At 42.0% G+C, this 25,492-nt stretch overlaps 1 protein-coding gene across 1 annotated transcript in view; it reads right to left on the bottom strand.

Annotated features, from left to right (window-relative positions):
* Positions 1-25,492, bottom strand: part of zgc:113142 (uncharacterized protein LOC503524 homolog) — a 46,998-nt gene that overhangs the window by 10,231 nt on the left and 11,275 nt on the right. The window contains exon 2 of the mRNA XM_024437901.1: positions 17,446-17,552. Within this exon, the coding sequence (XP_024293669.1) occupies positions 17,446-17,552 (107 nt within the window). The remainder of the gene's footprint in view (positions 1-17,445; positions 17,553-25,492) is intronic.

The raw sequence follows: 25,492 nt of genomic DNA, 5'->3' as shown, positions 1-25,492 counted from the left end.
AAAGAGGAAGGAAACCACTCAGGGACTTCAACATGAGCCAAATGTGATTTTAAAACAGTTAGAGTTTAAATGGCTGTGATAGAAGACATCTTCCAGTGTCTTCTATCAACAACAATGTAGTTACTCTACAACACTAACATAAATGCCAGAGTGAAAAGAAGGTAGCCTGTACAGAATATTAATACTCCAAAACATGCATCTTGTTTGCAATAATACACTAAAGTATTACTGGAAAAAATGTGTCAAAGAATTGAACTTTTTGTCCTGAATACAAAGCATTTTGTTTGGGGCAAATCCAACACAAGACATCATTGAGCACCACTCTTGATATTTTCAAGCATGGTAGTGGTTGCATCATGTTATGGGTATGCTTGTCATCGGCAAGGACTAGGAAGTTTTGTAGGATAAAGAGCAAAATCCTAGAGGACAACCTGGTTCAGTCTGCATTCCAAAAGACACTGGGAGACAAATTCACCTTTCAACAGGACAATAACCTAAAACGCAAGACCATAAATACACTGGAGTTGCTTACAAAGACGACATTGAATGTTCCTAAGTGGCCTATACAGTGGCTTGCGAAAGTATTCACCCCCTTGGCATTTTTCATAGTTTGTTACCTTACAACCTGGAATTAAATTAGATTTCTTTGGGGGGTTGAATCATTTGATTTACACAACATGCATCTTCGAAGATGCAAAACATTTTTATTGTGAAACAAACAACAAATAAGACAAAACAATCTGAAAACTTGAGCGTGCATAACTATTCACCCCCTAAAAGTCAATACCTTGTAGAGCCACCTTTTGCAGCAATTATAACTGCAAGTCTCTTGGGGTATGTCTCTATAAGCTTGGCACATCTAGCCACTGGGATTTTTGCCCAAGGCAAAACTGCTCCAGCTCCTTCAAGTTGAATAGGTTCCACTGGTGTATAGCAGTCTTTAAGTCATACCACAGATTCTCAATTGGATTGAGGTCTGGGCTTCGATTAGGCCATTCCAAAACATTTAAAGGTTGCCCCTTAAACCACTCAAGTGTTGCTTTAGCAGTATGCTTAGGGTCATTGTCCTGCTGGAAGGTAAATCTCTGTCCCAGTCTCAAATCTCTGGAAGACAAACAGGTTTCCCTCGAGAATTTCCTTGTATTTTAGAGCAATCCATCATTCCTTCAATTCTGACCAGTGTCCCAGTCCCTGCCGATGAAAAACATCCCCACAGATTGATGCGGTCACCACCATGCTTCACTGTGGGGATGGTATTCTCAGGGTGATGAGAGGTGTTGGGTTTTCACCAGACATAGCATTTTCCTTGATGGATAAAAAACTAAATTTTAGTCTCATCTGACCACATGCTTTTTGGCGAATACCAAACGTGTTTGCTTATTTTTTTCTTTAAGCAATGGCTTTTTTCTGGCTACTTTTCCCGTAAAGCCCAGCTCTCTGGAGTGTACGGCTTAAAGTGGTCCTATGGACATATACAATCTCTGCTGTGGAGCTTTGCAGCTACTTCAGGGTTATCTTTGGACTCTTTGTTGCCTCTGATTAATGCACTCCATGACCAGTCCGTGAGTTTTGGTGGGTGGCCCTCTCTTGGCAGGTTTGTTGTGGTGGCATATTTTTCCATTTTTTAATAATGGATTTAATGGTGCTCTGTGGGATGTTCAACATTTCTGATATTTTTTATAACCCAATACTGATCTGTACTTCTCCAATTCTTAGTCCCATACCCGTTTGGAGAGCTCCTTGGTCTTCGTGGTGCTGCTTGCTTGGTGGTGCCCCTTGCTTAGTGGTGTTGCAGACCTCCCCCCCACACACACACTGGTTTGGCAGTGAGTGGGAGGCATAACTCACTTTCATGGGTTACTCAAGTGAAACTAATTGAGACAGCATGTAAAATGGAGGCTATAACCCATCTTTCTTAAAGAGAAGCCTTTCTTTCTGATATGTCAACAGCAGCCTGTGCTAACTGATTATAGTCAAACAATCAACAAGTCTATCACATGCTAGGGAGCCCAATACTCCTACAGTAAAAATCGCACAATGAATAGGCACTTCAGATAAATACTTAGAAAACAAATTGTATCTTGCGCATGGTGGATCAACAAATCTTCTGGACTCAGAGACACTGTTCTAGCAGTAATCGCCTGTGAAAAACCAGTTAGCAATACTTGGAAGGGGCACATAAGCCAGCGAATGGTAAAAGATAACCCACCATAACAAATGACCTACAGTTGAAGTCGGAAGTTTACATACACTTAGGTTGGAGTCATTAAAACTCGTTATTCAACCACTCCACAAATATCTTGTTAACAAGCTATAGTTTTGGTAAGTTGGTTAGGACATCTACTTTGTGCATGACACAAGTCATTTTTCCAACAATTGTTTACAGACAGATTATTTCACTTATAATTCACTGTATCACAATTCCAGGGGATCAGAAGTTTACATACACTAAGTTGACTGTGCCTTTAAACAGCTTGGAAAATTCCAGAAAATTAGGTTATGGCTTTAGAAGCTTCTGATAGGCTAATTGGCATAATTTGAGTCAATTGGAGGTGTACCTGTGGATGTATTTCAAGGCCTACCTTCAAATTCAGTGCCTTTTTCTTGACATCATGGGAAAATCAAATGAAATCATCCAAGACCTCAGAATTTTTGTTGTAGACCTCCACATGTCCGGTTCATCCCTGCGAGCAATTTACAAATGTCTAAAAGGTACCACGTTCATCTGTACAAACAATAGTACGCAAGTATAAACACCATGAGACCACGCAGCCGTCATACCGCTCAGGAAGGAGATGCGTTCTGTGTCCCAGAGGTGAACGTACTTTGGTGCGGAAAGTGCAAATCAATCCCAGAACAACAGGAAAGGACCTTGTGAAGATGCTGGAGGAAACAGGTACAAAAGTATCTATATCCACAGTAAAACGAGTCCTATATCGACATAACCTGAAAGGCCGCTCAGCAAGGAAGAAGCCACTGCTCCAAAACTGCCATAAAAAGTCAGACTACAGTTTGCAACTGCACATATGGACAAAGATCATATTTTTTTGGAGACATGTCCTCTGGTCTGATGACACAAAAATAGAACTGTTTGGCCGTAATGACCATCGTTATGTTTGGAGGAAAAAGGGGGAGGCTTGCAAGCAGAAGAACACCATCCCAACCGTGAAGCATGGGGGTGGCAGCAACATGTTGTGGGAGTACTTTACTGCAGGAGGGACTGGTGCACGTCACAAAATAGATGGCATCATAAGACAGGAAAATTATGTGGAGATATTGAAGCAACATCTCAAGACATCAGTCTGGAAGTTAAAGCTTGGTCGCAAATGGGTCTTCCAAATTGACAATGACACCAAGCGCACTCCCAAAGTTGTGGCAAAATGGCTTAAGGACAACAAAGTCAAGGTATTGGAGTGGCCATCACAAAGCCCTGACCTCAATCCTATAGAAAATGTGTGGGCAGAACTGGAAAAGCGTGTGCGAACAAGGAGGCCTACAAACCTGACTCAGTTACACCAGCTCTGTCAGGAGGAATGGGCCATAATTCACCCAACTTATTGTGGGAAGCTTGTGGAATGCTACCCGAAACGTTTGACCCAAGTTACACAATTTAAAGGCAATGCTACCAAATACTAATTGAGTGTATGTACACTTCTGACCCACTGGGAATGTGATTAAATAAATAAAACCTGCAATAAATCATTCTCTCTGCTATTATTCTGACATTTCACATTCTTAAAATAAAGTGGTGATCCTAACTGACCTTAGACAGGGAATCTTTTACTAGGATTAAAATGTCAGGATTTGTGAAAAACTGAGTTTAAATGTTTTTGGCTAAGGTGTATGTAAACTTCCGACTTCAACTGTACGTTTATGATGCTGGACTTTTCCATGTACAAGGAACCATGAACGCCAAGGATGTTTTTGTCGAATGTCTAACTGAAATGTACACAAATGCAGTTTTACTCCTTTGGCATTGCATGAATCTACCAGGTATAAAGGAAGAATATAAAAGTATATATTTTGGGAAAACTAGGTATTTTCTATGTTTGAGAGACAGCTTCTACCCCCAAGCCATAAGACTGCTGAACAGCTAATCCAATGGCTACTCGGACTATTTGCATTGATCTCCCCCCTTTTTTAAAAACGCTGCTGCTACTCACTGTTTATTATCTACGCATAGTCAATTTACCCCTACCTACGTACATGTACATATTTCTTAATTACCTCAACTAAAAAAAAAAAACATTTTATGTCCATTAAAATAACATCAAATTGATCGGAAATACAGTGTAGACATTGTTAATGTTGTAAATGACTATTGTAGCTGGAAACTGCTTTTTCATGGAAAATCTACATAAGCGTACAGAGGCCCATAATCAGCAACCATCACTCCTGTGTTCCAATGACACGTTGTGTTAGCTAATCCAAGTTTAGCATTTGAAAAGGCTAATTGATCGTTAGAAAACCCTTTTGTAAACATGTAAGCACAGCTGAAAACTGTCGTCCTGATTAAAGAAGCAATACAACTGGCCACAATAACATTTCAAAAGGCAAATAAGTAGGACACTTTTTGTCATGATTGTGATGTCACCAGATTGACTTTAGATTCAGTAGAACTTTAGCCAACTAAATATGAGGGGACCACTGTATTTTAGCTAGCTAACATTAGCATTGCTAGCTATTTTTGAAAAACAAATATTTCAGCTCATAAAACATGGGACCAACACTTTACATGATATTTTCTTCAGTATAATATGGTGGGTGCTTCTATTTGTCCTATTTCACATACGTGTGTATTAACAGGCACGTGTGAATTGGAAATGCATTTTTTTGCATTGCTTTTTCTAGTTGCCATTTAAAGTGCCGTCATGATGTTATTCGTTCAACCTCATTTAACAAGCAAACGTAGTTATTGTATTATAGCAATGTCTTCATTTCTGGAAAAGGGACATATCAACTTGTGTTCAGAGCCAAAAGGAAACATTCTGTAATGAATGTCAGTTATGTATTTGATTCCAGTTGTTTGTATTAGAACAAAAAAACATTTCCTGCCCATATTCTCATGCAATTTGATTAGACATGACAATGCACTAGGCCTGCATCACCAAGGTGCACCCAGAGCCAGCTCTTCCTCTTCACTGCGCGTAGGGCCCGCTGCTGCTAAGGGACCCTGACTCAGTCGAGGTCTCAACTTAGCCTACTGTTGAGTAAGAAAAGTAGAAAATAAGGTGCAATTTTGAAATGTGGTAATGCAATTTTCCACTTGTTATGTTAGTCACTGACATTCACTCAATTATCCCATGTCAGCTAAAAAAAGAAAATGTTGATTGCTAGCTAAGATCGTCTAGAGCGCTATCTAAAGCTTATAGTAACCTAATCATCAACAAATTACCGACTGTAGTGGTCTTAGGTAGTCTCCATATAAACTATTCCCTCCGTACAGAACCACAGCACCAAGATGCCCCTCTGGAGGCAATCAGTCATTATACCCTAATATAGGCCTATTTGCCTACTAGCCAAATAAAGTGCAGAGCATGCATGATGTGTGCAACTCGTCATTCCAACATATTTGAACATTTCATTCGTCCTTCATATAGTCAAATGTAATTTTTTGAGTTGCAATAGGAACTAAATCAAAGACAATAGAACAGTCTTATTCATTTGTTTGTTAAGATCCATGTGTATTCAAATTATCTAAATTAACCTATGTTCTTTAGCCTGTCACTTTAATAATCCAATGTTTAATGTTTTATTTAACTAGAAAAGTCAGTTAAGAACAAATTCGTATTTACAATGATGGCCTACCAACAGGCAAAAGGCCTCCTGCGGGGTCGGGGGCTGGGCTTAAAAATAAAAAGTAAATAAATATAGGCCAAAACGCATATCATGACAAGAGAGACAACACAACACTACATAAAGAGAGACCTAAGACAACAACATAGCAAGGCAGCAACACATGACAACACAGCATGGTAGCAACACAACATGGTAGCAGGACAAAACATGATACAAACATTATTGGGAACAGACAACAGCACAAAAGGCAAGGTAGAGACAATAATACATCACACAAAGCAGCCACAACTTTCAGTAAGAGAGTCCATGATTGAGTCTTTGAAATAAAACTGTCCAGTTTGAGTGTTTGTTGCAGTTCGTTCCAGTAGCTAGCTGCAGCGAACTGAAATGAGGAGCGATCCAGGGATGTGTGTGCTTTGGGGACCTTTAACAGAATGTGACTGGCAGAATGGGTGTTGTATGTGGAGGATGAGGGCTGCAGTAGATATCGCACAATGGGGAGTGAGGCCTTGGAGGGTTTTTATAAATAAGCATCAACCAGTGGGTCTTGCGATGGGTATACAGAGATGACCAGTTTACAGAGGAGTATAGAGAGCGGTGATGTGTCCTACAAGGAGCACTGGACATCAAATCTGATGGCCAAATGGTAAAGAACATCTAGCCGCTCGAGAGCACCCTTACCTGCCGATCAATAAATTATGTCTCCGTAATCTAGCATGGGAAGGATGGTCATCTGAATCAGGGTTAGTCTGGCAGCTGGGTTGAAAGAGGAGCGATTAGGATAGAAGAAACCAAGTCTAGATTTTGACTGCAGCTTTGATATGTGCTGAGAGAAGGACAGTGTACCATCTAGCCATACTCCCAAGTACTTGTATGAGGTGACTACCTCAAGCTCTAAACCCTCAGAGCTAGTAATCACACCTGTGGGGAGAGGGAAATTCTTCTTACCAAACCACATGACCTTTGTTTTGGAGGTGTTCAGAACACGGTTAAGGGTAGAGAAAGCTTATTGGACATTAAAAATGCTTTGATGTAGAGCATGTAACACAAATTCGAGGAGGGGCCAGCTGAGTACAAGACTGTATCATCTACACATAAATGGATGAGAGAGCTTCCTACTGCCTGAGCTATGTTGTTGGTGTAAATTGAGAAGAGCGTGGGGCCTAGGATCGAGCCTTGGGGTACTCCCTTGGTGACAGACAGTGGCTGAGACAGCGGATGTTCTGACTTTAAACACTGCACTCTTTGAGAGAGGTAGTTAGCAAACCAGGCCAAAGACCCCAATACTCCTTAGTCGGCCCACAAGAATGGAATGGTCTACCGTATCAAAATCTTTGACCAAGTCAACAAAAATAGCAGCACAACATTTCTTAGAATCAAGGGCAATGGTGACATCATTGAAGACCTTTGAGGTTGCAGTGACACATCCATAACCTGAGCGGAAACCAGATTGCATACCCGAGAGAATACTATAGACGTCAGTTGATTATTGACAAGTTTTTCCAACACTGAGGCCTATAACAGTTAGCATCAGCTTGATCTGCCCCTTTAAATAAAGGGCGAACCGTGGCTGCCTTCCAAGCAATGGGAACCTCCCCAGAATTGAGAGAAAGGTTAAAAAGGTTGGGAGATAGGCTTGGCGATGATAGGGGTAGCAAACTTAAAGAAGAAAGGGTCTAAACCATCTGACCCAGATTTTTTTTGGGGGGTCAAGTTTAAGGAGCTCCTTTAGCCCCTTGGACTCAGTGACTGCCTGCAGGGAGCTTCTGCATAGTCACATTAGAAGGGGTGGGAGATGAGGAAATGTTGGGATGGGCAAGGAGGCATGGCTGAGTCAAATAGGATTCCCGACAATGAAGTGCTGATTAAAGAGCTCAGCCATGTGCTGCTTGTCAGTAACAACCACATCATCAACATTAAGGGACATGGGCAGCTGTGAGGTGGAGGGCTTGTTCTCCAGGTCTTTAACCGTTTTCCAGAACTTCTTGGAGTTAAACCCACAGAGAGACAACTGCTCCTTGAAGTAACTAACTTTGGCTTTCCAGATCGCCTGAGTGCACTTATTTCTCATTTGCCTGAACGAGAGCCAGTCAGCCTGAGTATTCGTGTACCGAGCCTTTCACCAAATGCAATTCTAGAGGTGGAGTAACTCTACAAGATCAAGGTTGAACCAGAGGCTGAACCGTTTTTTAATTCTAATTTTCTTTATGGGGGCGTGTTAACAAAACCACTGAAATTACAAAAAAAGAAAAGGTCCAACCGTCTTCGACAGAGGGGATAAAGCTGATTCTAAACCATTTTACAGAGGCCAGTTCAAGAAGGAAGGCTTGCTCATTAAAGTTTTTAGCAAGCGTCTATGACAAATCAGGACAGGTCGTTTCACTGAGCAGCCATTACGAACACAGGCTGTAAAACAGTGATCACTAAGGTCATTACAGAAAACACCAGATTAATACCTATCAGGATTATTTGTGAAAATAATGTAGAGGGGAGTAGCCTTTTCTGGGTGTTTGGAGTCATACCTTGTGGGATTGGTAATAATCTGAGAAAGGTTTAGGGAGTCCCATTGCTTTAGGACTTGGTCAGTTTAAGCATGTCCCAGTTTGGTCATCAAGCAGGACAAATTCATACTTAGTGCAAGGTGCCAGGAGAGAGTTTAGGGCAGGTAGGGTACAGACCAGTGAGGACAATAGCACCCAGAAACAGTCAACAAAAGAGGCATTTGAACGTGTAATGCTTAAAACCAGTAAATCAAATTGTTTGGGGACAGACTTGGTGGAGACAACCGATCACTGAAGGTGATCCTTAGTAAAGATTGTCACTCCCCCACCTTTGGAAGATCTGTCTTGTCAAAAGAGGTTATAACCAGAAAGGTTAACATCACTATTCAAAACGCACTACCTTAACCATGTCTCAGGAATGACCAGCACATCGGGATTGGAGCTGTGAACCCACACTTTCAATTGATCCATTTTAGGTAATAAGCTTCCAGTGTTAATGTGATGGGCCAGGGTGTACATGCACTTTTCCAGATATCATCAACAGTAATACAGTCAAGGCACGGCATAGTACAGGGAGAGTTCTGCAGTGTTGATTTATGACATCTGAATGTGCATCAGATGGCAACAAGATCATATTGTACAACAATTTCATCAGGTAACATGAATACAAAGCCGGCGAGAGGTGGTTAAAATAGGATGGGAGGCCAAAAGTCTGTAACCAATAGAGAGTCAGAGTCCCGAGTGTGGGAACAAACAATCTGTCCCACAGTTGGGTAAATAATATTTTCTGTCAACAAAGCATGCAGGAGTCATGAGTCAAATAGCAAAATGCACAAGAAAAAAATGAAATATATAAGAACTTGGGGCTAGCCATCGTAAATTCAGAGTCACTCACCCCAACAATGGGTGTGTGATGGAGGCGAGCAAAAGCTCGGGAGGGGGGTAGGGGGAGCCAGGCCAGGGCAGACGCTGAACAGGTCGGCAGGTGGAATCCAAGCAGAAGTGCAGCAGGCAACGGGAGTAGGTGTCACACCCACTTGGGAGAAGCTTTTCAGGTAAAGCCTGGCAGCCTTACCCTAGCATTCAGTCCTCATAAAGTCAAATATCTCATTGTAATGTCATTCCTTTTTCTTTTTCTTCTTGGCTTTCAAAATAGCATCAGACCAAACACTACTCACTCAGTACCAGGTTGGATGGTGTCCTCAGGTTTGTCTAGAGCACCCTCCATATAGCTTGGAAAAAGGAAACCTTGTTAGCAGTAATCTCTCCGGTTAATTTGTGTCATCTGGAGTGAAGGCCATGCTGTGGAGGTTAGCAATCTGCATATGTCCCAGCTGAAAAATAGAAGTTTATCTAACTCCAAATCTATCCTTTTGTAAAAAACATGTTAAGAAATGTGAGAGCTCACATGGGCATCCATTCTCTTAAAAATAAATGTAGACCTAACCAAATAAAGAGTAGGCCTTCAACTTGTAGGCATTGCAATTTAGGCCATCATTTTATGTACTGGTGTCTTGCGGATACATTTTAGAACTCCATTTGTGTTTTATAACCATTTTTATTATAGGGCTCCCTTTAAAAAGAGACCCTAGCTCACAGGCCTTTAAATATAGCCTCTAAATACATTTTTAACTAAATAGTTGAAGAAGCACGTGCAGTGGCCGATAGGGAAAACAGATCTGGCAATAAGAACAGGCTATAGATAGACAATTTGCTCAGGACAGGTTATAGCCAAGACTTAATCAATATTTTGTTTGTTTCGTTTATTGATATGGATATTGCCTTTGGGTGATGGGGTTGTGCAACGCAAATGGCTATAACAAGCCTACATACAGAGTGGAATTCAATAATACAATGGTTCCCAAACTTTTTATAGTCCCGTAACCCTTAACCCGTAACCCATCATTGTAAGCCTGCTACACACACTATGTAATCCATTTATTAAACATAAGAATGAGTGTGAGTTTGTGTCACAATCCAGCTCCTGGGAAGTGACAAAGAGCTCTTATAGGACCAGGGCACAAATAATAATATAATAATAATGAATCATTTTGCTCTTTATTTAGCCATCTTAAATATAAAACCTTATTTTTTCATCAAAAATTGTGAATAACTCACCACAGGTTGATGAGAATGGTGTGCTTGAAAGGATGCATATAACTGTGCAATGTTGGGTTGTATTGGAGAGGGTCTCAGTCTTAAATCATTTTCCACACACAGTCTGTGCCTGCATTTAGTTTTCATGTTTGTGAGGGCCGAGAATCCACTCTCACATAGGTACGTGGTTGCAAAGAGCATCAGTGTCTTAACAGCGCGATTTGCCAAGGCAGGATACTCTGAGTGCAGCCCAATCCAGAAATTTGGTGGTGGCTTCTGATTAAATTCCATTTTCACAGAAACGTTTGTTGCAATTTCGACGAGGCTCTCTTGTTCAGCTATCGGTAAGTGGACTGGAGGCAGGGCATGAAAGCGATAACGAATCCAGTTGTTTGTGTCATCCGTTTCGGGAAAGTACCTGCGGAATTGAGCACCCAACTCACTCAGGTGCTTCACTATATCACATTTGACATTGTCCGTAAGCTTGAGTTAATTTGCACACAAAAAAAAAATCATACAATGACAGAAAGAACTATGTATTGTCCTTAATGCAGATAGAGAGGAGCTCCAACTTCTTAATCATAGCCTCAATTTGACCCGCACATTGAATATAGTTGCAAGAGAGTCCCTGTAATCCTAGATTAAGATCATTCAGGAGAGAAAAAACATACCCCAGATAAGCCAGTCATGTGAGAAACTCGTCATCATGCAAGCGGTCAGACAAGTGAAAATTATGGTCAGCAATGTAAACGTTAAGCTTGTCTCTCAATTGAAAACACTGTGTCAATACTTTGCCCCTTGATAACAAGCGCACCGCTGTATGTTGTAAAAGCGTTACATGGTCGCTGCCCATATCATTGCATAGTGCAGCAAATACATGAGAGTTCAGGGGCCTTGCTTTAACTTGTTGAATCTAGGGGTCATTTTTTTTAACATTCCCAAAGTAAACGGGCTACTTTTCAGGACCAGAAAATATAATATGCATATAATTAACAGCTGAAGATAGAAAACACTCTAAAGTTTCCAAAACTCTAAAGATATTGTCTGTGAGTATAACAGAACTGATTTTGCAGGCAAAAGAATGAGAAAAATCCAACCAGGAACGCAGCGGTTTCTAAATAAGAGTCCCTTCCTATGCTTCCCTATTGAGCAGTGAATGGGATATCAACGAGATTCCTTTATCTATGGCTTCCTTAATGTGTCTAGTATCACAAGACATAGTTTCAGGCTTTTATTTTGAAAAATGAGCCTGAGCGACAACATTGCGTCAGTGTCCACCTGATGGCTCTGTGTATTTCTCGCTCAAAAGACAGAGGTAGCCATTTTTCCACCCGGTCTTACTGAAAAAAGCTCTGTCCCGGTTGATATACACTGCTCAAAAAAATAAAGAAAACACTAAAATAACACATCCTAGATCTGAATGACTTAAATATTCTTATTAAATACTTTTTTCTTTACATAGTTGAATGTGCTGACAACAAAATCACACAAAAATGATCAATGGAAATCAAATTCATCAACCCATGGAGGTTTGGATTTGGAGTCACACTCAAAATTAAAGTGGAAAACCACACTACAGGCTGATCCAACTTTGATGTAATGTCCTTAAAACAAGTCAAAATGAGGCTCAGTAGTGCGTGTGGCCTCCACGTGCCTGTATGACCTCCCTACAACGCCTGGGCATGCTCCTGATGAGGTGGCGGATGGTCTCCTGAGGGATCTCCTCCCAGACCTGGACTAAAGCAACTCCTGGACAGTCTGTGGTGCAACGTGGTGTTGGTGGATGGAGCGAGACATGATGTCCCAGATGTGCTCAATTGGATTCAGGTCTGGGGAACAGGCAGGCCAATCCATAGCATCAATGCCTTCCTCTTGCAGGAACTGCTGACACACTCCAGCCACATGAGGTCTAGCATTGTCTTGCATTAGGAGGAACCCAGGGCCAACTGCACCAGCATATGGTCTCACAAGGGGTCTGAGGATCTCATCTCGGTACCTAATGGCAGTCAGGCTACCTCTGGCGAGCACATGGAGGGCTGTGCGGCCCCCCAAAGAAATGCCACCCCACACCATGACTGACCCACCGCCAAACTAGTCATGCTGGAGGATGCTGCAGGCAGTAGAACGTTCTCCACGGCGTCTCCAGACTCCATCACATCTGTCACATGTGCTCAGTGTGAACCTGCTTTCATCTGTGAAAAGCACAGGGCGCCAGTGGCGAATTTGCCAATCTTGGTGTTCTCTGGCAAATGCCAAACATCCTGCACGGTGTTGGGCTGTAAGCATAACCCCCACCTGTGAACGTCGGGCCCTCATAACACCCTCATGGAGTCTGTTTCTGACCGTTTGAGCAGACACATGCACATTTGTGGCCTGCTGGAGGTAATTTTGCAGGGCTCTGGCAGTGCTCCTCCTGCTCCTCCTTACACAAAGGAGGAGGTAGCGGTCCTGCTGCTGGGTTGTTGCCCTCCTACGGCCTTCTCCACGTCTCCTGATGTACTGTTCTGTCTCCTGGTAAAGCCCCCATGCTCTGGACACTACGCTGACAGACACAGCAGACTCCGTCTCATGCTACCACTAGAGTGAAAGCACCGCCAGCATTCAAAAGTGTCCAAAACATCAGCCAGGAAGCATAGGAACTGAGAAGTGGTCTGTGGTCACCACCTGCAGAACCACTCCTTTATTGGGGGTGTCTTGCTAATTGCCACCTGTTGTCTATTCCATTTGCACAACATGCGTCGTGAAACAGTGTTTGATGAAGAAATTGTCTGTATAGTTGTTTTTTGCCTTTTCCCCCAGCATTGTCCCAGCCATATCCGCGGCAGCAGGAAGAATGAAGTACTCCACAGTAGTATGGTGCTTGCCTGTCCTAGCCACTCGGTAGCGCACCATATAAGATGCTTCTAGCCCCTTCTTATTAATGGTATCTGTTGCTTTCATACATGTCTTAATACTCGAAAGTTGTCTTAATTCTCGATCAAAAATGTCCTTTGGCTTATTTTTCAAATTAGCATGTTTTGTTTCTAAATGTCTGCGCAAGAGTGCAGGTTTCATAGAGTTGTGAGATTGTACTTTTGCACATATACACACTGTGGCTGTGAACCCCAAATCAATGTAGTTCTTATCATATTTACGCCTTTTCAATGGTCCAACGTCCCTGTCTGTTGTTTGGTGCTTTCCCGGGTCAGGGGGCAGTTGGTCTTCGGCTGCATGAGATTCACAACTGTCAGTGTACACGCTGGCTGGGCTAACAACAAATGTAGAATTACTGATGCTAGCATTGGATGTGCTCGTGGAAGCAGAACAACTTGTGTCGTCGATAGGTGCAGGTGTAGTACTGCTGGTAGTAGCAGTACTACCAGTAGAGCTGGTATGTGTCTCTATGGATGCAGGCCCTACTTTTTTTAACCATTCATAAATTTTCGAGCAAACGGAATGAGCAACAGCTACGGTTGGCTGCATACGGACCATTAGTGGAAGTCCCACCAGAGAGTAACCGTTAATGTGATTGAATGTTAGTTATTTGACTAGGCTACCTGTATTTGACATTGTGTTGTTATTTTGCAGAACACAAGATGGTTTAATTTTATTTTTGGCAGTGAAATGAAGCTACTCAGGCAAGAAAAAAACTTCCCCCTAATGTTGGACTGTTTGAAAATGTGAAGACATTTTTGTATTTAAAAAAAAAATGCACATTTTGTATTATTATTATAAATTTATTTTAAAATGTGAATCACATTTTTATTTGGCATACCCCCGACGGCATTGCGCGTACCCCAGTTTGAGAATAACTGCACTTATACTACAGTCAAAATGCCTAATATGAGGCCTACAGTCCGTGCTCCCAAATACTGGAAAAAGTGTTACATATTAGGTTACATGATCACCACAATAGCCTCACGCGGCTATACAAATAAATGATGCAATTATATGGCCATTAAATAACACACAACAGTATGGCATATTTAGATAGCAGAATAGGCCTAGGCTAGTGCTCCCGAGTGCAACAGCGGTCTAAGTCACTGGAACTCAGTGCAAGAGGTGTCACTACAGTCCCTGGTTTGAATCCAGGCCGAATCACATCCGGTTGTGATTGAGAGTCCCATAGTTAAATAAAGGAAAAAGAAATGAATAAAAATAAAACGTTTATTTTGTAGCTCAGGCGGTTGTTCTAGACAAGGCACTTCTGTGTCTATCATTCTCACACAAGTCATTTGCTGAAGGCCCAAGCCTCTACTACTTCATCTACCCATTCCTTATCCCAGTCTGCTGTTCCCACATGCTTCAAGAGGGCCACCATTGTTCCTGTTCCCAAGAAAGCTAAGGTAACTGAGCTAAACGACTACCGCCCCGTAGCACTCACTTCCGTCATCATGAAGTGCTTTGAGAGACTAGTCAAGGATCATATCACCTCCACCCTACCTGACACCCTAGACCCACTCCAATTTGCTTACCGCCCAAATAGGTCCACAGACGATGCAATCTCAACCACACTGCCCACTGCCCTAACCCATCTGGACAAGAGGAATACCTATGTGAGAATGCTGTTCATCGACTGCAGCTCAGCATTTACCACCATAGTACGCTCCAAACTCGTCATCAAGCTCGAGACCGTGGGTCTCAACTCTGCCCTGTGCAACTGGGTACTGGACTTCCTATCGGGCCGCCCCCAGGTGGTGAGGGTAGGTAACAACATCTCCACCCCGCTGATCCTCAACACTGGGGCCCCACAAGGGTGCGTTCTGAGCTCTCTCCTGTACTCCCTGTTCACCCACGACTGCGTGGCCACGCACGCCTCCAACTTTGCGGACAACACAACAGTGGTAGGCCTGATTACCAACAACGACGAGACGGCCTACAGGGAGGAGGGGAGGGCCCTCGGAGTGTGGTGTCAGGAAAATACCTCACACTCAACGTCAACAAAACTAGGGAGATGATTGTGGACTTCAGGAAACAGCAGAGGGAACACCCACCTATCCACATCGATGGGACAGTAGTGGAGAGGGTAGTAAGTTTTAAGTTCCTCGGCGTACACATCACAGACAAACTGAATTGGTCCACCCACACAGACAGCATCGTGAAGAAGGCGCAGCAGCGCCTCTTCAACCTCAGGAGGCTGGAGAAATTCGGCTTGTCACCAAAAGCACTCACAAACATCTACAGATGCACAATCGAGAGCATCCTGTCGGGCTGTATCACCACCTGGTACGGCAACTGCTCCGCCCACAACCGTAAGGCTCTCCAGAGGGTAGTGAGGTCTGCAAAACGCATCACCGGGGGCAAACTACCTGCCCTCCAGGACACCTACACTACCCGATGTCACAGGAAGGCCATAAAGATCATCAAGGACAACAACCACCCGAGCCACTGCCTGTTCACCCCGCTATCATCCAGAAGGCGAGGTCAGTACAGGTGCATCAAAGCAGGGACAGAGAGACTGAAAAACAGCTTCTATCTCAAGGCCATCAGACTGTTAAACAGCCACCACTAACATTGAGTGGCTGCTGCCAACACACTGACTCAACACCAGCCACTTTAATAATGGGAATTGATGTAAAATATATCACTAGCCACTTTAAACAATGCTACTTAATATAATGTTTACATACCCTACATTATTCATCTCATATGTATACGTATATATTGTACTCTATATCATCTACTGCATCTTTATGTAATACATGTATCACTAGCCACTTTAAACTATGCCACTTTGTTTACATACTCATCTCATATGTATATACTGTACTCGATACCATCTACTGCATCTTGCCTATGCCGCTCTGTACCATCACTCATTCATATATCTTTATGTACATATTCTTTATCCCTTTACACTTGTGTGTATAAGGTAGTAGTTTTGGAATTGTTAGTTAGATTACTCGTTGGTTATTACTGCATTGTCGGAACTAGAAGCACAAGCATTTCGCTACACTCACATTAACATCTGCTAACCATGTGTATGTGACAAATTTGATTTGATTTGGGTATAACGTCGTTATTAAATGCAGTTCTAAAACAAGCTCTAGAATTGTATTTTGGAAATGAAACCGGAAGCTGCAAAGCAACTCTAACCTCTGGGCTAGAGTTGCTTGATGGACTAGCTAACTTCGACTAGCTATGTTCGTTGATGTACTTTGCAGATGCAACATTGCTGATGTAACGGATGTGAAACGCTAGTTTAGTTAGCGGTGGTGCGCGCTAAATAGCGTTTCAGTGACGTCACTTGCTCTGAGACCTTGAAGAGACCTTGAAGTAGTGGTTCCCCTTGCTCTGCAAGGGCCGCGGCTTTTGTGGAGCGATGGGTAACGATGCTTCGTAGGTGACTGTTGTTGATGTGTGCAGAGGGTCCAGGGTATGGGCGAGGGGACGGTCTAAAGTTATACTGTTACACTGACAAAAGTTTGTATGCATTAAAAAGATCTGTAGCCGACGTAATGTAAGAATTGAACATGTAAATGTTCATTCATAGTCGTAATAGATCTATTTTAAACTTTATGTTTCATGTTTGGCTTTTCTTAAGATCCTAACAATTTACGTATGAATTCTCTTATGATCCTAACGATATGTACGTTCAACCTTTTGAAAGGTATCTGGCTCCACAATAACACTACTGTCAGGGGGAATTCTCAACAATACCTACTTTGACTGGTAGCCTAAAGCATTGTATAATTTGTAACATGCTTACATGCGTAAAGTTACTCACCAGCTGGTCGATATATTCTATCTCGAAGAAGGCGATGCGCATACAAATGATAGGTGCATGCCGCCACCTCCTGTATTGGCTGTGTATCAGCCTCCTAAAAAGGTTCTAACAATGAATTTAGACTTGTACTTTGGGAAACCGGGCTCTGGTCAGATGTGAATTGTTTTTCCATGCTATGCACAAATAGCCTGTGGGGGTTGGGTGCAGGACCACTCGAATGATCTACCCCAAAGGGCTGTGAAATGGTGATGACACCACTGTCATGGGGAATTCTCAACATTGCCTACTTTGACTGGTCGATAAAGTAATTTGTAACATACTAATATGTATAAAGTTACTCACCAGCTGGTCGGCGTCAAGTCGACTTCTTTGCGATGTTCCTGTGACACGCGCAGTGGCGACCCGTCATTCAGGTCAGGTGAGAGCCCCACAATTTTAGCAAAAAAATTCTAAATAAATACGAATGAAAAATGGTGGGAGTGAATTGCCTGTTTTGCATGTTATTTTGGTATTAATACATGTTACATATCAGTTTGCAAACAATGTAAAATATGTATATTTATCATTGGCTGTGTTTTAAATCTTAAAAGACACCCAAAACCCTCAAATTAAGTGGACTCTTCTGATGACGTACAGCTGGTGAGTAACTTTATACAATTATTTTTGTTGCTAAAATTGACGTCTGACGAGTATACACTTCGTCACGTTCATCCAGCAATGATTGTGTTTTCAGCCACTGGTAGCTAGTGGGTACTTTGTATGCGCTACAGCCAATTATGATTGCATGTCTATTTAGATTCACAATATAATTATTAATATATGCCTACTGTATGATAGCTAGCAAATTAATTAGCTAACTAATGTTAGCCTGCCTAACTACTTCTGAAGAAGGAAAATGTTTTATTTCTACAATTTCCAAAAGCTAACCAAACAAAAACATTATTATTTTTATGAGGCGTGCTTGTGCATTAGTAGCACAATTTCTAACTTATTTACATTAGTTTTTACTTACACTTGTATGTTGACTCCATATTGACTTTTAGTTTAAGTTTTAGCAGCCTTTTTTAGCGGATGTACAATCATCACGAATTTAATTATGGAGCGTTTCAGGCCCTGAAGTGAACATAATTTTACACTCGCAAACTCCATTTAAAAGGAGGGCTGAGGGGCTTATGTTGCAAACCTCCCTTGCTTGGCAAGTCATTTGGACCGACGACAAATATGGCAGCGGGGATTCAACCAAGGGCTAAGGGTTTAGGGCCGAGGGCTGTCGGTTAGCTAATGAATTTGCTAGCTATCATACAGTAGGCATATATTAATAACTATATAGTTCATATAAGTAGACATGCAATCATAATTGACCTTAGCGCATATAAAGCACTCACAAGCTACCGGTGGCTGAAAACACAATCTTCGCAGGATGAACAACTGACACATTTTTGGGCAAGGGTAAACTCAGATGTCAAGATAAGTCATCAGAAGTGTCACCTTAATTTGAGGGCATTTCTTTTGCTGCAGGAATTTTTTGGGCAGAGGCTGTGTCTGTTTAGTGTTTGGAATGCAGCTATAGATTTACATTGGCCACAGATAAAATTACGTAAAATGACGTTATATGTACAGTAGCTTTGATTAGACTGATCATGTCAATATCATACTTTCAAAATCTTAGCTAGCAGTCAAGTCAACAATCTACTGACAAATCCTTTTTCATTCCTTGTCATATGAAGAGAAATAATGAAGATAAATTACAGACAAAACTTATCGGTGCTCATCGGCCATTGAATATAAACATTACACAACACGTTGGAAATCGCTAATTCAACAATGAGTGGTTTGGAAGGAAGTGAGCACAGCACAACAAGGTGAGTCCAAAAATGTATTGTATGTTGCTGCATAAATGATGCAATATGCCAGGGAGATATGTATACGGTTTCTAAGAAAGTAATACTTTATTTTTTATTTTATTTTTTTATTTCACCTTTATCCAGGTAGGCTAGTTGAGAACAAGTTCTCATTTGCAACTGCAACCTGGCCAAGATAAAGCATAGCAGTGTGAACAGACAACAACACAGAGTTACACATGGAGTAAACTATTAACAAGTCAATAATACAGTAGAAAAAAAAGAACAAAAAGAGAGTCTATATACATTGTGTGCAAAATACTAAATGCATGTTGTGTAGTAAGCTGTTTGTGGCCCATGTGCCTCACGTTAATAATTTGGTCCCTTTTCCCCTCTTAATTTCGCCTACTGTTCTGACTTGGTGGTGCACGTGCACATGAAGCCTATAGCCTGTTTTAGAGAAATGTAATCATCAAATATTGTAAGCTTTCATTGTCTGCTTATATGCCCCCGTTATTTATCCTACAGTTCTGACTTGGTGTACAGGGACAACACTGTAAGAACGGCCCATGTTCTGAATTCTGTCACTGTACATTTCAAAAGTGCTGAACAAATAGTTATATTGACAATGTCCGTCCTAGCTCGATCATTAATGCCTTAATCGAAATTACGGAATGCCTCTTAACCGCTCGTCGTTCCCTTATGCCATAGTTTGTACATCTCAATTGTCGGTAGAAACAACATTTGTTTAAGCAAGTCAGCCATATCAGCTATGTTTTTTTTAAAGGCAGTAAATGAGGCTGAATGAACTTTTTCGCTGCCAGACAAGGCTCGGCTGATAGCCAAGTGTAGCACTGGTAAGGTTTTGGGACTGCTGTTGGGACTCTGCTGTTGGGAGAGCTTTATGTAGGCCCTAACAGTTTGTGGGCACCATTTGTCACCATTATAGTGAAATTAATGTATTGTTTAGTGTTGTATTGTGTAGCACCTTCGCTGGCATGCATCATTTTATTTTTATTTTTTTGTTTGCTCCACTAAGATTACATTCTAAAATCGCCACAGGACCCGCGTACCTAGCGTGCACCCGTGATGTACCAACGATATCGCCGGGACAAAGGCTCTCACGGGATAACTGACACATCCTAATTTGACTTTGTCTGGTAAAGACTCTGCATCAACTACCAGTAGGCTACCAGGATCGCATTCCTAAGAAACAAAACAGAATAAAAAAACATTTGAAACTGAGGAAGAAGGCTATGCATATGCCCAATTCCAAATCGACCTTGTGTTACCTCTGCCCCTATATGCACTTGTAGAGATCTGTTGACACATAGCAGAGATTACTTCAAAAAAGGGAGGAAGAAAGGATGCACTTTTAAAGAATGACCAGTGGTGCCCTAGGCTGGGGTTGTGTATCTGCACTAAAGACCAGTTCCTGAATGCTCCACTGGATGTCCCCAGACAGCAACATATCTAAAATAATACATGAGCATATTTACCCAGCAATGAGAATACATAACCATACATAATATACTATCAGTAGCAGGGTAGTATTCCATTCATCCAGTATAGTATCTTGCTTTCCTGCCTGTCAGTTTAGTCACATATCCATATTCCATGGTTAAATAAGTATAATCTTGACATAGCCTATTCTGCAAAAGGGAGATTGACACAGGAATACAACCCCTGTAAAGCCAAATGAGCTTGTAATGATCAGAGTGTGGTAGCAGCGAACAATCTCAGGCAGCAACATACCTCACAACCATTCCCACAGAACAATCCACCTGTGGCCCATTAGTTAGACAGGCCCAGTTAAGAGGACCAGCCCTATCCAGGGGACAAGGTCTCAGCTCAGATCCAGCAGAGTTCCTCCAGGTGCTGCCCAGTAGGACTGATCCTCTGCCTGCTAGGAGCGGATATACCCCAGGACTCAGCCCCCCGAACCAGAGTGGCAAAACAGGTGCAGCAGCACAGTGGTGAAGAAAAAGAGCGCGAGAGAGACAGAGAGAGCTATCTGGAAAAAGGGACCTCTCTCTCTCTCTCTCTCTCTCTCTGGTACCCCTCTGCATGGCAGGTCATATCCAGGTCAAGTCCATATCCCCCTCCCGGTCATCAGAGATACAACATCTGTTTTGGGTTGCCCTTATCAGCAGCGGAGATCCTTGACCACAATAAAAGGAAGTGCAGCCCACGGCAGAGGGCTACCTAGTCAACTCAGTTGCCTTTCATACTGATTGTAGCCTTTGTGCAAGGATGGGTGTGTATCATATATGCAAAGTGTGTGTGTGTGTGTGTGTGTGTGTGTGTTTTTGAAACTTGTGTCTGATCCACTGAGCAGGGGTAGGGGGGGTCCCCCAGACCAATCCTGAAGAGAAAACATTGTTTTTTAAATTCCAAGCCAACATGACATTTACACAAGCTGCCCGCTTGTTTTGTGGAAAGGGGATGTTGTGGAGCCGGGGCGATGCACACTTCCCGGGTTCCCATCCTTTAGAGGCGTTTGTTTGACAGTAGTGTGTGTGTGTTTGTAAGTGCTGTATGGGAGAAATGTGCTGGACACGACATGGTGCTCCTTCCTGTCTCCATGAGCTCTGGTATGCCTGAGGGATTGTCTAGTCACCATGTTCCCGCGTAGATGGGAGGTAGAGGGATATGTGTGTCTGTCTGTGTCTGTGTGTGTATGGCTAGCTGGCTGGCAGTCAGATGTTTCCACAGAGAGATGGGCTATGCATACAAAATGACGCTGCCAGGCTTGCAAAAATAGAGTCCTTCTAAACCTTTTTACTTTCCAGCACGGAATAAATCTCTGTTCCCCTGGACTATCAGCGGGACGCAGGTTGACATTTATTTGAATGAATCTTGCCCTGGTGGCAGAACAGAGCAATTTCCGCCAGTTTGCTTTTGGTATTAATTTAAGGTTAGGGTTAGCAGTGTGGTTAAGGTTAGGGTTAGGTTTACAATCAGATTTTATTATTTAGTGTCTGTGCCATCTAGTGACCACCGCAGAGTTGCCTCCGGGGTAAGATTCATGACAATAAAGGCCAACCTCTCGACGGGACAGTCAACTACAGGCAGCTCAAGTGAACACACCGAAACACTGGATGTTCCAGGACCACCAGATGTTAAGGGAGGTGTATGTGTGAGTGTGTGTGTTGGGGAGTTCTGTCAAAAATACACAAATACAACCACTTGGTATATTAAAACAAGTAACCCTGGCTTGATCCTGTTTCAAATGTGGAAATCAGTCATGCTTAACTGATGTTCTGATGCTCAGAACCAGTGTGCTCAGAGAGGTGTGCGTTTGGGCTGAGCTGAATTAGAGCGTTTCATGTATAGAGATGTAGGATCTAAATTTGAGTTTGCTACAGCAGGAAAATAATCCTGAAGCAACAGGAAATGTGAATTATTTTGTGGATTATAATACATTGAAAATGTTGAAGCGTTGATAGATTTTTTTTGTAAGGGAAAAACAAGTCTGAAATTTCAACGTGGAAATTACAAACTTCTGAACCCTTAAAAAAAACGTTTTTATAGATTTCTCTGCTAACGTACAGAAATTCACAATATAAAGATGAATACAACTAGCAGATAGTAATAATAATGCAAAGAGTAAATAAATATATACAGCTGTAGTCAGAAGTTTAGATACCTTAGCCAAATACATTTTTAACTCAGTTTTTCACAATTCCTGACATTTAATCCTAGTAAAAAATTCCCTGTCTTAGGTCAGTTAGAATCACCACTTTATTTTAAGAATGAGAAATGTCAGAATAATAGTAGAGAGAATGATTTATTTCAGCTTTTATTCTTTCATCACATTCCCAGTGGGTCAGAAGTTTACATACACTCAATTACTATTTGGTAACATTGCCTTTAAACTCGTTTTTTCAACCACTCTGCCAATTTCTTGTTAACAAACTATAGTTTTGGCAAGTTGGTTAGGACATCTACTTTGTGGATGACACAAGTATTTTTTCTAACAATTGTTTACAGACACTAAGTTGACTGTGCCTTTACACAGTTTGGAAAATTCCAGAAAATGATGTCATGGCTTTAGAAACTTCTGACAGGTTAATTGACATAATTTGAGTCAAATGGAGGTGTACCTGTGGATGTATTTCAAGACCTACCTTTAAACTCTGTGCATCATTGCTTGACATCATGGAAAATTCAAAATAAATCAGCCAACACTTCAGAAAAAAAATTGTAGACCTCCACAAGTCTGGTTCATCCTTGGGAGCAATTTCCAATTTCCAAATGCCTGATGGTATCACGTTCATCTGTACAAACAATAGTACGCAGGTATAAACACCATGGGACCACACAGTCGTCATACTGCTCAGGAAGGAGACGCGTTCTGTCTCCTAGAGATGAATGTACTTTGGTGCGAAAAGTGCAAATCAATCCCGGAACAACAGCAAAGGACCTTGTGAAGATGCTGGAGGAAACAGGTACAAAGTATCTATAGCCACAGTAAATCGAGTCCTATATCGACATAACCTGAAAGGCCGCTCAGCAAGGAAGAAGCCACTGCTCCAAAACTGCCATAAAAAAGCCAGACATTACCACTACAGTTTGCAACGGCACATGGGGACAAAGATCATACTTTTTGGAGAAATGTCCTCTGGTCTGATGTAACAAAACGAGAACTGTTTGGCCATAATGACCATCGTTATGTTCGGAGGAAAAAGGGGAGGCTTGCAAGCCGAAGAACACCCTCCCAACCGTGAAGCACGGGGGTGGCAGCATCATGTTGTGGGGGTACTTTGCTGCAGGAGCGACTGGTGCACTTCACAAAATAGATGGCGCCATGAGGCAAGACAATTATGTGGATATATATTGAAGCAACATCTCAAGACATCAGTCATCAGAAGTTAAAGCCTTGTAACGGTTTTATTGTGGTGAAGGAGTGGCGGACCAAAATGCAGCGTGGTTTCTATTCATGGTTCTTTAATAAAGACTCTACACATGAACAAACTAACAAAACAAGAAACGTGAAAACCCAAAACAGCCCTATCTTGTGCAAACACAGAGACAGGAACAAACACCCACAAACACACAGTGAAACCCAGGCTACCTAAGTATGATTCTCAATCAGAGACAACTAATGACACCTGCCTCTGATTGAGAACCATACTAGGCCGAAACCTAGAAATACCCAAATCATAGAAAAACAAACAGACTGCCCACCCCAACTCACGCCCTGACCATACTAAATAATGACAAAACAAAGGAAATAAAGGTCAGAACGTGACAAGCCTGGTCGCAAATGGATCTTCCAAATGTACATTGACCCCAAGCATACCTCCAAAGTTGGAATGGGCCAAAATTCATCCAACTTATTGTGGGAAGCTTGTAGGCTACCCAAAACGTTTGACCCAAGTTAAACTATTTAAAGGCAATGCTATCAAATACTAATTTAGTGTATGTAAACTTCTGACCCACTGGGAATGTGATGAAAGAAATAAAAGCTTCTCTCTACTATTATTCTGACATTTCACATCTTTAAAATAAAGTGGTGATCCTAAGACAGGGAGTTTTTACTAATATTAAATGTCAGGAATTGCAAAAAACTGAGTTTAAATGTATTTGGCAAAGATGTATGTAAACTTCTGACTTCAACTGTATATATATATTTTTCCTCTCTCTCTATCTATCTACACAGTACATGTGGAGAGTATTCAGTCCTCTTCCCTTCTTCCACATGTTGTTACATTACAGCCTTCTTCTGAAATTGATTTATTTTTTCTTCTCATCAATCAACAAAAAATACCCCATAATGACAAAGCGAAAAACAGGTTTGTAGAATTTTTTGCAAACGTATTCAATATTTATAACAGAAATACCTTATTTACACAAGTATTCAGGCTCTTTGCTATGAGACTCGAAATTGAGCTCAGGTGCATCATGTTCCGTTGATTATCCTTCAGATGTTTCTACAACTTGATTGGAGTCCACCTGTGGTAAATTCAATTGACTGGACATGATTTGTAAATGCACAAACCTGTCTATAAGGTCCCACAGTTGACAGTCCATGTCAGAGCAAAAACCAAGCCATGAGGTCGAAGGAAGTGTCCGTAGAGCTCCGAGACAGGATTGTGTCGAGGCACAGATCTGGGGAAGGGTACCAAAACATTTCTGCAGCATTGAAGCTCCCCAGGAATACAGTGGCCTCATCATTCTTAAATGGAAGAAGTTTAGAACTACCAAGACTCTTCCTGGAGGCCAAACTGAGAAATCGAGGGAGAAGGGCCTTGGTCAGGGAGGTGACCAACAACCTGATGGTCACTCTGACAGAGCTCCTGAGTTCCTCTGTGGAGATTGGAGAACCTTCCAGAAGGACAACCATCTCTGCAGCACTCCACCAATCAGACGGAAGCCACTCCTCATTAAAAGGGTCATGACAGCCCGCTTTCAGTTTGCCAAGCGGGCTGTCAAACTTTGGCGCACACGCACACGCACACACACACGATAACATACGCACTATACATACACATGGATTTAGTCATGTAGATGTGTGGTAGTGGTGGAGTAGGGGCCTGAGGGCA

This window comes from Oncorhynchus tshawytscha, linkage group LG11 (genome assembly GCF_018296145.1).
Source record: "Oncorhynchus tshawytscha isolate Ot180627B linkage group LG11, Otsh_v2.0, whole genome shotgun sequence".
In the NCBI taxonomy this organism is placed as follows: domain Eukaryota; kingdom Metazoa; phylum Chordata; class Actinopteri; order Salmoniformes; family Salmonidae; genus Oncorhynchus; species Oncorhynchus tshawytscha.
Note: the sequence above shows the minus strand (reverse complement) of the source record. Positions and strands in the feature narration are given on the sequence as shown.